Source organism: Sciurus vulgaris (genome assembly GCF_902686455.1).
Source record: "Sciurus vulgaris genome assembly, chromosome: 7".
Classification (NCBI taxonomy): domain Eukaryota; kingdom Metazoa; phylum Chordata; class Mammalia; order Rodentia; family Sciuridae; genus Sciurus; species Sciurus vulgaris.
In genome coordinates, this window is record NC_136467.1 from 139,756,166 (window position 1) to 139,773,014 (window position 16,849).

The 16,849-nt window shown below is 42.5% G+C and overlaps 1 protein-coding gene across 2 annotated transcripts in view; it reads left to right on the forward strand.

The window, feature by feature from the left end:
• DSP (desmoplakin) overlaps positions 1–16,730 on the forward strand; it is a 46,533-nt gene extending 29,803 nt beyond the window's left edge. The window contains exons 14-24 of one of the 2 annotated variants that reach the window (XM_079148804.1): positions 837–1,038; positions 1,717–1,943; positions 2,878–3,044; positions 3,470–3,608; positions 4,616–4,809; positions 6,522–6,684; positions 7,207–7,290; positions 7,785–7,892; positions 8,501–8,599; positions 9,724–12,018; positions 13,402–16,730. In XM_079148804.1, the coding sequence (XP_079004930.1) occupies positions 837–1,038; positions 1,717–1,943; positions 2,878–3,044; positions 3,470–3,608; positions 4,616–4,809; positions 6,522–6,684; positions 7,207–7,290; positions 7,785–7,892; positions 8,501–8,599; positions 9,724–12,018; positions 13,402–16,641 (6,918 nt within the window). In that variant the 3' untranslated portion in view covers positions 16,642–16,730. The remainder of the gene's footprint in view (positions 1–836; positions 1,039–1,716; positions 1,944–2,877; positions 3,045–3,469; positions 3,609–4,615; positions 4,810–6,521; positions 6,685–7,206; positions 7,291–7,784; positions 7,893–8,500; positions 8,600–9,723; positions 12,019–13,401) is intronic. The other variant, XM_079148805.1, reaches the window with a different exon arrangement.
• The last annotated feature ends 119 nt before the right edge of the window (positions 16,731–16,849 follow it).

Consider the following 16,849-nt stretch of genomic DNA (forward strand, 5'->3'; position numbering starts at 1 on the left):
AGCACTTAGCACGGAGCTACGCCCCCAGTCTCCCAGTCAAACCTTGGAGCTGGAAGTTAACGCTTTTGCATCTCATCAAGAGAGGATGCTCAGCCTTCCGTAGAGGTTCTGATCTGTCTGGTGTAGAATAGGAGGGGCTGGTGGTGTGGCTCAGGGCTAGAGCTCTTACCCAGCATGCACGGGGCCCCGGGATCATCCCTGGCACTGTGGGAAAACCAAACAAATCAAAAGCAGCCAGGAGAAGTGAGCATATGGTAGCTTATGAGACAATCAGAAATGTTGATCAAAGAAACCGATGAACTAGAAATGCCCATGGAAAAGGCATTGTAAGGTTCTGGAGCCTGTTCTCTGGTGAACTGAATATCACAGAAGTCAAGGGCAGGATGGAACTCTTAGAAGAACACTGAAAACATTAGTTACTCCATATCAGGGGGTTTTATGTTGTCTGAAGAATCTTATTTTGGGTGTTTTTTGGGGATCAGGGATCAGTAAGGAGAGGGACACAGAATGGGCAAATTTGGGGGTCCCTTCATGCCCCTTTTTACAGTCAAAGCAGCTTTGCTGTGCTCTAATATATTATTTAAAGAAAATAATTAATTCTTTAGCAAAAAAATAATCAGATTAGGCACTGAGGTGCATGCCTGTAATCCCATCTACTCAGGAGACCAAGGCAGGAGGTACAATTTTGAGGCCAACCTAGGCAACCTAGTGAGACTCTGTCGTAAAGGAAATTTTTTGAAAAAGAGCTGGTGTTGTAGCTCAGTGGTAGACTGCTTAGCTAGAATGTACAGGACCCTGGGTTCATGGTAAATCACTTCTTATGACTTAATTTCCAGCTGAAGACGATGCGGCAGGAAGATTACATGAAGACCATCTCTGATCTTGAGTTACATTACCAAGAGTTCATCAGAAATAGCCAGGGCTCCGAGATGTTTGGAGATGATGACAAGCGGAAGATGCAGTCTCAGTTCACTGATGCACAGAAGCATTACCAGACACTGGTCATTCAGCTCCCTGGCCACCCCCAGCACCAGACAGGTCAGCTGGACCATCTTACTCTTTGTCTCAAACACATATGTGGTTTTAAAAAGAAAGTCATTTGTATGAAATTTGTATCAGATCATTTCTTTGAAAGCTATTGTCTTAGTCTGTTTTATGTTGCTATAACTGAGGACTCCAAACTGGGTAATTTGTTTAAAAAAAAAAAAGGCTTATTTATCTCACAATTCTGGTGGCTGGAAAGTCTAAATGGCATGGTGTCTGGTGAAGAACCTCTGACTGAATCATAACCGGAGAAGCAAAATGCAGAAGGGGCCATGTGCATGGGGTGGCCTCTCTTTAGAACAACATGCTCTCTGGAGAACTAACCTGTCTCCAGAGCCTTAACCAATGCCAAGAGAGGGACATTAATCCTTTCTGAGGGTGGAGCCCCCATAATATAATCATCTCTGACTAGGGGCCCCACCCCACCCTTTAAAAGTCCTATCACTTCAATCCTGTTACATCGAGGATCAATATTCCAGCATATGAATCTTTGGGGGATTAAGCCTTATCCAAACCATAGCAAATATATATCTGAAGTCATTTATACACTGAATTTCTGGAGCCAAATCAAAGGCAGTAGGCATACTTTTATTCAGTATGGATATTTTTTGAGGCCTAGCATCCTGCCAGCTGGGAATTCTGATTTTTGTGGTCCTAATTTATTTTTTACAGTAACCACAACTGAAATCACTCATGTTGGTTCCTGCCAAGATGTCAACCATAATAAAGTAATTGAAACCAACAGAGAAAGTGACAAGCAAGAGACATGGCTGCTGATGGAGCTCCAGAAGATTCGCAGGCAGATGGAGCACTGTGAGGGCAGGATGTCACTTAAAAACCTCCTGCTGACAGACCAAGGGTCTTCACATCACATCACAGTGAAAATCAATGAACTCAAGGTAGGGATCCATTAATATTTTGCTTGATTCTGCTTATATTTTTACATTTATCTGTACATGAATTAAAACCTCATGGTTAGCATGTTTATAGGCAAGTATACCAGTCTGTTTTTTATTGCTATAAATAGAACTTTTTAAGGACAACAATGATCCTAAAAATCACAGCTGTAATGCAGAGTACTAAGCACTTTTTGCCAAAATTGTGATATGTTCACAGTGGAATATTATGCAGTTTTAAAAAAGAAAAAAATTCTGCTAATTGCAACCATATGAATGAACCTGGAGGAGGACATTGTGCTGAGTGAAATGAGCCAGACACAGATAAGCAGTGCATGATCCCACTTAAGGGTAGAATCAAAAAAAAGTGTCAGCATCATAAAAATAGAAAGTAGAATAGTGATTACCAGGAATGGGGCCCAGGAGGAAATGGGGAGATATAGGTCAGAGGATACACATTTGCAGTTGTGTGGGATAAGTCTAGAGGTCTAGAGTCCTGCAGAACAAGGACTATAGGAAATAACACTGTGGGGAGCTGAGGCAGGAGGATCACAAGTTCGAGGTCAATGCCAGCAACTTAGTGAGGACCTGTCTCAAAATAAAAAGTAAAAAGGGTTGGGGATATAGCTTAGTGGTAAAGCATCTTGGGATTCAATCCTCAGTACCACACACACACAAAATCTACAACACATACACAAAAAAGAAAGAAATTAAGTTAGCTAAGAGTAAATTTGAGGGTTCTTACACACACACACACACACACACACACACACACACAACCTGTGGAAAGTGATAGATATATTAATTTGCTTACTTGAGTAGTCATTTTCCATATGTAAATGAAAGTTCCATGTTGTACACCTTAAGTATATAAAATAAAAATAAATTTCCAAAAATCACGCAACTAATAAGAAGAGCTTTTCTTCTTTTTTGACAGAGTGTACAGAATGATTCCCAAGCAATTGCTGAAGTTCTCAACCAACTTAAAGATATGCTTGCAAACTTCAGAGGTTCTGAAAAATACTGCTATTTACAGAATGAGGTGTTTGGACTGTTCCAGAAACTAGAAAATATCAACGGTGTTACGGATGGCTACTTAAATAGGTAAGCAGAGCTAACACTAAAAGACGTTTTGCTTTTGCCAAGTGACAGTCTTGAAGACTTCGTTTACTGTTATGTGTGTGGCTTACCGGGGGCTTTTGCCTTATGGATCCTCTTATCACTAGAGGTTTCCTTAACACTTCTCTGTGGTTTGGGGAGAGTGACCTCCAGCGTAAGGAGTTAATTTTGCTTTTTGGCTGTCTTAGAACTCTCCTCACGTATCTTAGAATTAAGGCATATTTGGAATTCTTCAGAGAATGTGAAATAGTGATCTGAATTACAAGAAAGAAAAAGATGACTGCTTCCACAGCTTATAAAATAGGCAAAGTAAATTGGATCATTCTTTTTCATGAGTAGTGGCAGGAACTCAGTGCTCACCCTGTGATTATGTCACCAGCAATTTTTTCTGCTGCTCTTGCTCTTTCCAGCTTGTGCACAGTGAGAGCGCTACTGCAGGCTGTTCTCCAAACCGAGGACATGTTGAAGGTTTACGAAGCCAGGCTCACCGAAGAGGAAACCGTCTGCCTGGACCTGGATAAAGTGGAGGCTTACCGCTGTGGACTGAAGGTAATGCCGGGTGCTTGTAGCAGCAGCTCAGTTCACAGGAAGTAACAGGGACCAGCTCCCACTATAAAGCCTCACTTAGTTTCCATGAGCATTATTTTGATTTTTTTTTTTTTCCTCCTGGAATTGAACCCAGTGAATTCTAATGCTGATTTACACCCCAACCTTTTATTTATTTATTTATTTTAAAATTTTGAGATAAGGTCTTGCTAAGGTGCTGAGGCTGGCCTTGAATTTGCAGTCTTCCTGCCTCAGTCTCCTAAGTCACTGGGATTACAGGCATGCACCACCCAGCTGGCTTGTTTTAACTTCCTGAAATGCATTTTGCTTTCAGAAGAGTTATAGATTTATGGAAAAATCCGTAACTGACAAGATAGTACAGAGTCATATATCCTGTACCTAGTTTCTCCTGTTTTTAACACCTTAACATTTGTATATTTGTTATAATTAATGAATCAATAACTATATTAATATGAAATAAAGTTCATACTTTATTCAGATTTCTTACATTTTATGAGTTTTGAGGATTACTGGATTTTCATTGCCATACATAGTTGGCATCAGTTGTCACCTCTGGAACTCTTGTTTCCCAGCATGCATTAGCAGGAACTTTATAAGAAAGTAATTTGTGGTGGGATTAGTTTGGGTAATAGAGTCCAGCTGATTTCTTTACTTTGGGGCTTCTCAGAACCTTTTATGTGTTCATAGGTATTATAATTATTCAGGAATAAAATGTAATGCTTATCATTTCTCAAGCCAATTTATACACTCAACCCTTTGTTACAAGGGTAGCAAAGGGAACTAGGTCATTGAAATAAATACTGAGAAGTAGTAATTCAGTGAATGTATTTTCCTAGGTTTGTTATCACTAAGAAATATAAATAAAGACTTTGATAAACCTTCTTTAACTTTTTTTTTTAATTTAGTGATTTGTGGTGTGGCAGAGTGGAAGAAGAGATTAATTTGCATGTGCTCATTTTTTTTTGTTGTTGTTTAAAAATCTCTTGCAGAAAATAAAAAATGACTTGAACTTGAAGAAGTCGCTGCTGGCCACCATGAAGACGGAACTGCAGAAAGCCCAGCAGATCCACTCTCAGACCTCACAGCAGTATCCACTCTATGACCTGGATCTGGGCAAGTTCAGTGAAAAAGTCACACAGCTGACAGATCGCTGGCAAAAAATCGATAAACAGATAGACTACAGGTGTGCCAACCCCTTCCCACTTTCTTCTCTTTTGGTGGTTCCAGTGGATAATACCTCTTGACGCAGGCACTATCAAAAACATTGCTTTTGTTTTGTGTGGCAGTGAAGCCTGTAAGTGCTCTTTCCATGGACTGCCTGTGGGCAGCGTTGTTTGCAATGGAGAGTAGATCCCTATGGCCTGCCAGGGCCCTGGAAAAACAGCAGAAGTCATTTGACAAGCTCTTTTAGGCTCTATAAACTCCTGAGATGACCATCTGAAGGAGGAGTTGCTTTGAGTGAATTTTTGTCCCAAAATTAAATTGTTCGCAAAGGAAATGCCTTACTGCAAATGAGGATCTAAAATATCTACCAATCAAGGTCTACTGAATTTCTTTACTTATTGCCCAATTTTTGTGTTTTTTAAAATCATCATGGAGATGTTACATACAATTCACTCATTTAAAAACGTGATTCAGTAGATTTTAGCATATTCAGAGTTGTGCAAACATCACAACCCGATTTATTTTTTCTTTTTTTTTTTCCTGGTGCAGGAGTTGAAACTCAGGGCCTTTCACATGGTAGGCAAGCGCTCTACCCCTGAGCCACATCCCCAGCCCTACAACATGAGTTTTGAACATTTTCCATATCTGTTAGGGGCCAGGCTGTATGGGCAATGACCAAACAGACTCCATTTTACCCTGAGACTCCATGTCTTGTAAGAAATGTTTCTCCCATGAGAAAACTCTCCTCTGCCATCCTGATCCTGCTTAGCACACCTTGCTTAGAAAGGCAGAGGTTTCTGTTCTTTTTATACAGTGTGAAATTGTTCTCGTTTTCGTTCCCGCTCCCGCCTTTTTTTTTTTTTTCCGGTGGTGGGGATTGAACCCAGAGCCTTGTACTTTCGAGGAAAGCACTCTACCAACTGAGCTATATCCCCAGCCCATGGCTCTTGCTTTTCTTGGACAATGTACCTGTCAAAGAATGATGGTCTAGACATTAGTAACCATTTTTTAACTTGTACTCAACTTGGGTCTTTTTGACCCACTTCCCCTTCTGCTTATGATTTTAGATCTCATGATGTCTGTTTATGGATTTAAATCATAGCAACAGCCACTTGTGATTAACATACTGACATGCTTTACTTATGATATAAAAGGTGCACTTTAACCCTTGGAGGGGGTTGAAGGGTGTTGACTTGCAGCCCGCCCCTCTGTCCTGCCTGCTGGTGAATCCAGATCAACAGCTGGTGAATAAAGATGGTTCCATCTCCTGCTTTAAGATCGACTGGGTGGTTTATTGCAATCTCACCATAACATGTCTCATGGCAGTCACTCCCCTTTATCTCCCAGTGCCCCAGATCTAGACAATCACAGAGCTACTTCCTGGCACTCTTCATCTGTCTATTCTGGGCCCTCCATATAAATGGAATATAATATATGGCCTTGGATTTATTTCACATCATAGTATAATGCTTTCAAGTCTTATTCATAGTGTAGCAGTTCTTATTTATGACAGATAGTATTCCAGTGTTTGGCTCTTCTACATGTTCTTTTGTTGTTTAATGGGTATTTGGGTTGTTTCCATTTTCCAGATGGAAGATGCTGCTGTGAATGTTCATGTGTGTTTGTGTTGGACATGTGTTTACAGCAGAATTGCTGGGTGGCTCAGTATGTGCATATTTTAGGAACTAATAACAGTAATCATAATAATTTTATTCTATCTCTTTTCCCCAGATTATGGGACCTTGAGAAACAAATTAAACAACTAAGAAATTACCGTGACAACTATCAGAGTTTCTGCAAGTGGCTGTATGATGCCAAGCGCCGCCAGGATTCCTTGGAGTCCATGAAGTTTGGAGATTCCAACACGGTCATGCGATTTTTGAATGAGCAGAAGGTACAAGTCATTTTGTCGTCCCGAAGTTGTTTTAAGATTAATTGGGTGTAGGCTGTGCTTTCTTCTGGTTTTCACAGCAATACCTTCATTTGAAATAATAATACTAATTTGAAAGATTTCATATTATAAATCCATTTTGCTTTAAAAAATGCCCAGGTGAAAAGTGACTTGAGGTATTTAAAAAGGAATGCAATTATGAATGCAGAAGTAATATAATATTGTTCTTCTCATATTCTGTTAAAGTAGCTTTATAAATTGAGGTGATAAAACCAGAAAACAGTCCTGCCTAGAAAGTAACCTTTTATAAATAATGATGATGGTGATGATTCATATAACTTTTTTTTTTCCCTAAATGGAAAAAAAAATGTTCTTTTCCTAAATATAACTGAAAGCAAGACGCCCATATGTGTAGTTATAAATGAAAGAAAAAATAAAAACTAGTCACCATGGTAAAAGAGTGAAATAACATTTATTTTAAAAACTTTATGTTTTAATATTTGTAAAATTACATTCTTTGTATAGAACTTGCACAATGAAATATCTGGAAAACGAGACAAATCTGAAGAAGTGCAAAAAATTGCTGAACTTTGTGCAAACTCAATTAAGGTATGTTGGTTTCATTGAGAATGTTGCTTTATTTGCTTTAAAGATTATAAACTTTTGAGGATGGTGATTTATGACTTCTCTGTTTTCTCTTTCCTCAACAAACCATAAAAGTTTGTTTATCCATTAACTCGAATTTATGGCACATTGGCGATGTCTCTGGAACTAGTTAGTCTTTATTCTTAAGATTAGTGCTTTGTGCACAATTCTCCAATTAACATGTAAAAATGTACATGCTTTGTTTAATAACATAATTATCAACTGCTTAGATCCTACAGCACAATACAGTCTTTGGGGTTGGTGATTAGAAATAATTTAAGGATTTAAATCTGAAATTGTAGCTGTTAGTGACTCCTTTTAAGTCCATTAAGAATGTTTTTCTAAGGGCTATGTGTAGTTTGGTGGTAGAGCGCTTGCCTAGCATGCTTGAGGCCCTGGGACTTGGTCAGGAGCACTGCAAAAAAAAAAAAAAGTTTCCTTAAACTTTTTTTCTGTAGGATTATGAACTCCAGCTGGCATCATATACCTCGGGCCTGGAAACTCTACTGAACATACCTATCAAGAGAACCATGGTTCAGTCCCCATCTGGGGTGATTCTGCAGGAGGTACATGTTGTACATACCTCTTAGAGTTCAGCCTTCCCTCTGCCTCTCTTTTCCCTGTTTCTTGCCTGTTCATCCTGAATTCACCCCTGCTGCTTCACACCCACTAGAAAAGTTTTAATAGCAGGTTATGCCCCCTCTAGTTTGAGTCATCAATGCATGATACATTTTAGGAACTGATCCATGGAGTCTAAATGTGTCATTATATATTAGTCTTTGCAGAAATCAGACTTAGATTTCTGGGTTTGGTGAAGGAGACTTCTAAAAAGTGGGAGTTATATCAGAGAAAAAGACAAGTTTTCCCTAAAAATGTTAGAGAATATCAACTATCAGATGGTTTAGGGGAAAAAGTACTGGAGCAATGAGGATGGAGTATAAATGTTTTGGGCTCTTCATTTTGCTGTTCTTCTAGATTTTGGAACAGGCACACATGAACGAAAGGAATTTATTTTTTAAATGATCATGTTACTATGCCATTATCTTAGAAGGCAAAATTGATCAGCCTGCATAGAATACATATAACTTTTAAAAATGTAATGCAATATATATATATGTATATATATATATATTTTTTTTTTTTTTTTTCTTTTCTTTTCTTCCTTTTCTCCAAGGCTGCAGATATTCATGCTCGGTACATAGAACTACTTACAAGGTCTGGAGACTATTATAGATTCTTAAGCGAGATGCTGAAGAGTTTGGAAGATCTGAAGGTATTGACTTGATTTCCTTGGGGCATCAAAAAAATAAAATAGAGCCAGGCACAGTGGTGCATCCCTGTAATCCCAGCTACTTGGGAGGCCAAGGCAGGAGGATTGCAAGTTTGAGGCAATTTAGCGAGATTCTATTTCAATAATGAAAAGATCTGGAGATGTAGCTCAGTGATGAAGCACCCCTGGATTCAATCCCCAGTACCAGAAAAATAAGAATTAAAAAAAATAGAATAGAATGTAATTATCATTGCCTCATTAAAACGTGGCTTTGGAAACTGATAAAACTGAATTTCCTCTAAAAATTTAATGTGATACAGTTTGTGAGTTTGGGATTAGCCTATGCTCCTCTAAATGGATTTAGATAATATTTGCAAAATTGTAGTCATTTTGTTTCGCTGGAAAAAAAACAATAACTTATAGGTATTTAGTCAAGGATTTCTTTGTGTAAATTTTTGGATAAGCACATCCTGGACTAGCTGGATTTGAATTTCTCATGTTAACTATTTAATTTACTACTCCTTTCTAATACTGGAATTGAGTTTATAGGGAACATCTGGCAGGGTGTGGACACACACACCTCTGATCCCAGCAACTCAGGAGTCTGAGGCAGAAAGATCACAATTCAAGGTCAACCTCAGCAACTTTTGTGAGATGTTTAGTAGCTTAGCAAGACCCTGTCTCAAAATAAGAAATAAAAAGGGCTGGGGATGTGGCTCAGTGGTCAAGCACCCTGGGTTCAATCCCTGGTGCCAACAAAACAAAACAAAAACCCCACAAACAAACAAAAAAGAAAGAAAGAGGAACATCTTCTGTGAAATCATAAGCTTTTGATCTTGAAAGAAACTATTTTATAGATGAGGAAATGGGGGCTCAAAGGTGACATGTCATTCTGGGTTTATGCAAGAAGCTGATGGAAGAATGAGGCTGATGGTGTGGATTTCTTGAGTTGTTGTCTAGTGGTTTCTGCCTCCTCGCTATGAGTGTGTCTGTGTGTTGGGGGGCGGATTAGGATGGTTGTGTAAAGAGCAAGAGTGCATATTGGTCTGGGCGGGGAAACGTACTCCTTCTTTCTTGTGATGCAAGGTGCTTCTCTTTCAACCTAATTTCTGTTTTCACTTCCACAGCTGAAAAACACCAAGATTGAGGTTTTGGAAGAGGAGCTCCGGCTGGCCCGAGATGCCAACTCGGAAAACTGCAACAAGAACAAATTCCTGGATCAGAACCTGCAGAAATACCAGGCGGAGTGTTCCCAGTTCAAGGCGAAGCTCGTGAGCCTGGAGGAGCTGAAGAGACAAGCTGAACTGGACGGGAAGTCAGCCAAGCAAAATCTAGACAAGTGCTACGCCCAAATAAAAGAGCTCAACGAGAAGATCACCCGGCTGACCTACGAGATTGAGGATGAGAAGCGCAGGAGGAAGACGGTGGAAGACAGATTTGACCAACAGAAGAACGACTACGATCAACTGCAAAAAGCAAGGCAATGCGAAAAGGAGAGCCTTGGCTGGCAGAAATTAGAGTCTGAGAAAGCCATCAAGGAGAAGGAGTACGAGATAGAGAGGTTGAGGGTTCTTCTGCAGGAGGAGGGCGCCCGGAAGAGAGAATATGAAAATGAGCTGGCAAAGGTAAGAAACCACTATAATGAGGAGATGAGTAATTTAAGGAACAAGTATGAAACAGAGATTAACATTACGAAGACCACCATCAAGGAGATATCCATGCAGAAAGAGGATGATTCCAAAAATCTCAGAAACCAGCTTGACAGACTCTCCAGGGAGAACCGAGATCTGAAGGAGGAGATTGTCAGGCTCAATGACAGCATCCTGCAGGCCACCGAGCAGCGGAGGCGGGCTGAAGAAAACGCCCTTCAGCAGAAAGCCTGCGGATCGGAGATCATGCAGAAGAAGCAGCATCTGGAGATTGAACTGAAGCAGGTCATCCAGCAGCGCGCCGAGGACAACGCCAGGCACAAGCAGTCGCTGGAAGAGGCTGCCAAGACCATTCAGGACAAAAATAAGGAGATCGAAAGGCTCAAAGCCGAGTTTCAGGAAGAGGCCAAGCGCCGCTGGGAATACGAAAACGAACTGGGTAAGGTAAGAAACAGTTACGATGAGGAGATCATTAGCTTGAAAAACCAGTTCGAGACCGAGATCAACATCACCAAGACCACCATCCACCAGCTCACCATGCAGAAGGAGGAGGACACCAGCGGCTACCGGGCTCAGATAGACAATCTCACCCGAGAGAACAGGAGCTTATCCGAGGAGATCAAGAGGCTAAAGAGCACCTTAGCCCAGACCACGGAGAATCTCAGGAGGGTTGAAGAAAACGTCCAGCAGCAAAAGGCCACTGGCTCGGAGGTGTCTCAGAGGAAACAGCAGTTGGAGATCGAGCTGAGACAGGTCACTCAGATGCGAACTGAGGAGAGCATGAGATACAAGCAGTCTCTCGACGACGCTGCCAAGACCATCCAGGATAAAAACAAGGAGATAGAGAGGTTAAAACAGCTGGTAGAAAAAGAAACAAACGAAAGGAAGTGCCTGGAAGAGGAAAACGTGAAATTGCAGAGGGTCCAGTACGACCTGCAGAAAGCCAACAGCAGTGCGACCGAGACCATAAGCAGATTGAAGGTTCAGGAGCAAGAGCTGACGCGCCTGAGAATTGACTACGACAGGGTTTCCCAGGAGAGGACTGTGAAGGATCAGGATATCACACGGTTCCAAAGTTCCCTGAAGGAGCTGCAGTTGCAGAAGCAGAAAGTGGAAGAGGAGCTGAATCGACTGAAGAGGACAGCGTCCGAAGACTCTTCCAAGAGGAAGAAGTTGGAAGAAGAGCTGGAAGGCATGAGACGGTCTTTGAAAGAGCAAGTCATCAAAATCACCAGCCTGACCCAGCAGCTGGAGCAGGCGTCCATTGTTAAGAAAAGGAGCGAGGATGACCTCCGGCAGCAGAGGGACGTGTTGGACGGCCACCTCAGGGAGAAGCAGAGGACCCAGGAGGAGCTGAGGAGGCTGTCCTCCGAGGTCGAGGCCCTGAGGCGGCAGCTGCTGCAGGAGCAAGAGAATGTCAAGCAGGCTCATGTGAGGAATGAGCATTTCCAAAAGGCCATAGAAGATAAGAGCAGAAGCCTAAACGAAAGCAAAATAGAAATCGAGAGGCTGCAGTCACTCACAGAGAACCTGACCAAGGAGCACCTGATGCTGGAGGAAGAACTGCGGAACCTGAGGCTGGAATATGATGAGCTGCGGAGGGGCCGCAGCGAAGCGGATAGCGATAAAAACGCCACCATCTCCGAGCTCAGGAGCCAGCTGCAGATCAGCAACAACCGAACCCTGGAACTGCAGGGGCTGATTAATGATTTACAGAGAGAGAGGGAAAATTTGAGACAGGAAATTGAGAAATTCCAAAAGCAGGCTTTAGAGGTATTCACAAATATTTGATCACAGCTTCACTGTTTCTTCCAAATGATCCACTCTACGGTCATCTCTTCTGAACTGTGTGCTCTTGCTACTGACGTGGATGCTTCCAGAATGTCTAATTTTCCTTTCTATTGCTTAACTACTACCTATCAAAATCCAGATAACTGCTTTAAAATAATTTTAGTGCTATTCACCCTTCTGTCTTATCACTTGTCAATCTGTGTGGAACCTGTGTTTGGCCAGGCTCTTAAGAACTTTAGCATGGCCAGGCGTGGTGGTGCACACCTGTAAACCCAGTGGCTTGGGAGGCTGAGGCAGGAGGATTCAAGTTCAAAACCAGCCTCAGCAAATTAGTGAGGCCCTAAGCAACTTAGAGAGACCCTGTCTCTAAATAAAATATAAAAAGGCCTGGGGATGTGACTCAGTGATAAAGTGCCCTTAGTTCAATCCCTGATACAAAAACAAACAAAACAAAACAAAACAAAACCAACCTAGCATAAGAATAAGATGTAAGATCACTTTCTCTGGCTGTTCTCTCCTTTCTATAAGGTAGCTCTTGGCTGGGGTGGAGCTCAGCGGTAGAGCATGTGCTTTTAGCATGTATGAGATCCTAGGTTCAATTCCCAGCACCAAAAAATTAAAATAAACAAACAAAATTTAAAATGAATAAATAAGTAAGATAGAAGGTAGCTTCTTATTTAGTGAGCTAGGATATGCATTTTAAAATCAAACTTTTCTCAAATCCATATTAAAGCATTTTTCTGTGCAATTTTAAAATCACTTTTTCTTGCTTGCTCAGATGATTTTTTTGCATGCATTCTATTTCTTTTTCTCATTTTTTAAAATTTGTGCATTATGTTGTGTTCTATTTTGATCACGATCCTAATGTTTCTGTTTGTCCTTTCTTCTTTTAACCCCTAATTTAAAGATAACTTCTTTAACTTCTAATACATTTGACCTCCACAGACAATATTTGTGTGGGGTTGGGTGGGGGGGTGCATGTAGATGTGTATATTGGTATTGCTTTCTTAAATACGTTAGCATAACTGTAACAGGTGAGAAGTAGGTATCACAGGAATGATAACCTGGACTAAAACTCTCCATATTTTTTCAAACCATAATTATTTTTAAGTAATTTCTCCTAGTTACTTCTATGGGAAAAAAAGAGAAACAGTAAGTATGAAGCCATTTATACTTGTAGCAAGATATATTTACAGAACTTCTCCATAAATTTATAAGATTATAAGTTAGCAGTATATCTAGGGAAAACACAGAAAGGAAAAACAAGTAAATGAGTTTAAAAAAATACAGGAAAGAAAGTTACATGATGATAGACATGTGATATGATCAAAATGTTATTTTCTCCCTTCTCTTTTTAAATTCTAGGCATCTAATAGGATTCAGGAATCCAAGAGTCAGTGCACTCAGGTGGTGCAGGAAAGAGAGAGCCTTCTGGTGAAAATCAAAGTTCTGGAGCAAGACAAGGCAAGGCTGCAGAGGCTGGAGGATGAGCTGAATCGTTTGAAAGCATCCCTGGAGGCAGAGAGCAGAGTGAAGCAGCGCCTGGAGAGCGAGAAACAGCAGATCCAGAATGACCTGAACCAGTGGAAAACTCAATACTCCCGCAAGGAGGAGGCGATCCGGAAGATAGAGTCAGAAAGAGAAAAGAGTGAGAGGGAGAAGAACAGCCTTAGGAGTGAGATTGAAAGGCTCCAAGCGGAGATCAAGAGGATCGAAGAGAGGTGCAGGAGAAAGCTGGAGGATTCTTCCAGGGAGACACAGTCCCAGCTGGAGACAGAACGCTGCCGGCTTCAGAGAGAGATAGATAAACTCAGGCAGCGCCCCTATGGGTCCCACCGAGAGACCCAGACCGAGTACGAATGGACTGTCGACTCCTCCAAGCTGGTGTTCGATGGCCTGAGGAAGAAGGTGACGGCGATGCAGCTGTATGAGTGCCAGCTGATTGACAAAGCAACCTTGGACAAGCTGTTGAAGGGCAAGAAGTCAGTGGAAGAAGTTGCTTCTGAGATCCAGCCTTTCCTTCGGGGCGCAGGAGCTATTGCGGGAGCGTCTGCCTCTCCTAAGGAGAAATACTCTTTGGTAGAGGCCAAGAGAAAGAAACTAATCACCCCGGAATCCACTGTCATGCTTCTGGAGGCCCAGGCGGCCACAGGTGGTATCATTGACCCCCACCGGAATGAGAAGCTGACCGTAGACAATGCCATAGCTCGGGATCTCATCGATTTCGATGACCGCCAGCAGATTTACACGGCAGAAAAAGCTATCACTGGTTTCGATGATCCATTTTCAGGCAAGACAGTGTCTGTTTCAGAAGCCATAAAGAAGAATTTGATTGACAGAGAAACTGGAATGCGCCTGCTGGAAGCCCAGATCGCTTCAGGGGGTGTAGTAGACCCTGTGAATAGTGTCTTTCTGCCAAAAGATGTTGCCTTGGCCCGTGGGCTGATTGACAGAGATTTGTATCGGTCCCTGAATGATCCCCGAGATAGTCAGAAGAATTTTGTGGATCCAGTCACCAAAAAGAAGGTCAGTTACATGCAACTGAGGGAAAGGTGCAGAATCGAACCCCACACTGGTCTGCTCTTGCTGACAGTACAGAAGAGAAGTATGTCCTTCCAGGGAATCAGACAGCCTGTGACCGTCACTGAACTAGTAGATTCTGGTATATTGAGACCATCCACTGTAAACGAACTGGAATCAGGTCAGATTTCTTATGATGAGGTTGGTGAGAGGATTAAGGACTTCCTCCAGGGTTCAAGCTGCATAGCAGGCATATACAATGAGACCACAAAACAGAAGCTTGGCATTTATGAGGCCATGAAAATTGGCTTAGTTCGACCTGGTACTGCTCTGGAGTTGCTGGAAGCCCAAGCTGCCACTGGCTTTATAGTGGATCCCGTTAGCAACTTGAGGTTACCCGTGGAGGAAGCCTACAAAAGAGGTCTGGTGGGCATAGAGTTCAAAGAGAAGCTCCTGTCTGCAGAACGGGCTGTCACTGGGTATAATGACCCTGAAACTGGAAACATCATCTCTTTGTTCCAAGCCATGAACAAGGAACTCATTGAAAAGGGCCATGGCATTCGCTTACTGGAAGCACAGATCGCAACTGGAGGGATCATTGATCCGAAGGAGAGCCATCGTTTACCAGTTGACATGGCGTACAAGAGGGGCTATTTTAATGAGGAGCTCAGTGAGATTCTTTCAGATCCAAGTGATGATACCAAAGGATTTTTCGATCCCAACACTGAAGAAAATCTTACCTATCTGCAACTCAAAGAAAGGTGCATTAAGGATGAGGAAACGGGGCTCTGTCTTCTGCCCCTGAAAGAAAAGAAGAAACAGGTACAGACGTCACAGAAGAATACCCTCAGGAAGCGTAGAGTGGTCATAGTTGACCCAGAAACCAACAAGGAGATGTCTGTCCAGGAGGCCTACAAGAAGGGCCTGATCGATTACGAAACCTTCAAAGAACTGTGTGAGCAGGAATGTGAGTGGGAAGAAATAACCATCACGGGGTCAGATGGCTCCACCAGGGTGGTCCTGGTGGACAGGAAGACGGGCAGTCAGTATGACATTCAGGATGCTATTGACAAGGGCCTTGTTGACAGGAAGTTCTTCGAGCAGTACCGATCTGGCAGTCTGAGCCTCACCCAGTTCGCTGACATGATCTCCTTGAAAAATGGCATCGGCAACGGAGGTGGCATGTGCACTAGTGTTAATGATGATGTTTTCAGCAGCTCCCGACATGAATCAGTGAGTAAGATCTCCACCATCTCCAGTGTCAGGAATTTAACCATCAGGAGCAGCTCTCTTTCCGACCCCCTGGAAGAATCCAGCCCCATTGCGGCCATCTTTGACACAGAAAACCTGGAGAAAATCTCCATTACGGAAGGTATAGAGAGAGGCATCGTGGATAGCATCACCGGTCAGAGGCTTCTGGAGGCCCAGGCCTGCACTGGTGGTATCATCCACCCGACCACTGGCCAGAAGCTGTCTCTTCAGGATGCGGTCTCCCAGGGTCTAATTGACCAGGATATGGCCACCAGGCTGAAGCCTGCTCAGAAGGCCTTCATTGGCTTTGAAGGTGTGAAGGGGAAGAAGAAGATGTCGGCAGCAGAAGCAGTGAAGGAAAAATGGCTCCCCTATGAGGCAGGTCAGCGCTTCCTGGAGTTCCAGTTCCTCACTGGTGGCCTGGTTGATCCGGAAGTACATGGGAGGATAAGCACAGAAGAAGCCATCAGAAAAGGGTTCATCGACGGCCGAGCAGCTCAGAGGCTGCAAGACACCAGCAGCTACGCCAAAATCCTGACCTGCCCCAAAACAAAATTAAAAATATCCTATAAGGATGCCATGAACCGCTCCATGGTAGAAGACATCACAGGGCTACGCCTTCTGGAAGCGGCCTCCGTGTCGTCCAAGGGCTTACCTAGCCCTTATAACATGTCTTCAGCTCCAGGCTCCCGCTCTGGCTCCCGCTCTGGCTCCCGCTCTGGCTCCCGCAGTGGCTCCCGCAGTGGCTCCCGGAGAGGAAGCTTTGATGCCACAGGAAATTCTTCCTACTCTTATTCCTACTCATTTAGCAGTAGCTCTATTGGGCACTCGTAGTCAGCTGGAAATGGTTGCTATGCCTCGGATCCATTTGAATGAATGTCTATTTTATTACGTAACAAAAAAAAAAAAAAAAAAAGGAAGAAGACCCTGTGCTTGCAGTGTAGTGATAGAATTTTCTATGCTTCAAAATAGCCATAGTTGAAATCAAGTAAGAAAGGCTGTTCTGGCTTTTTAATCTTTTCAGTTCATCTTAACTAATGCG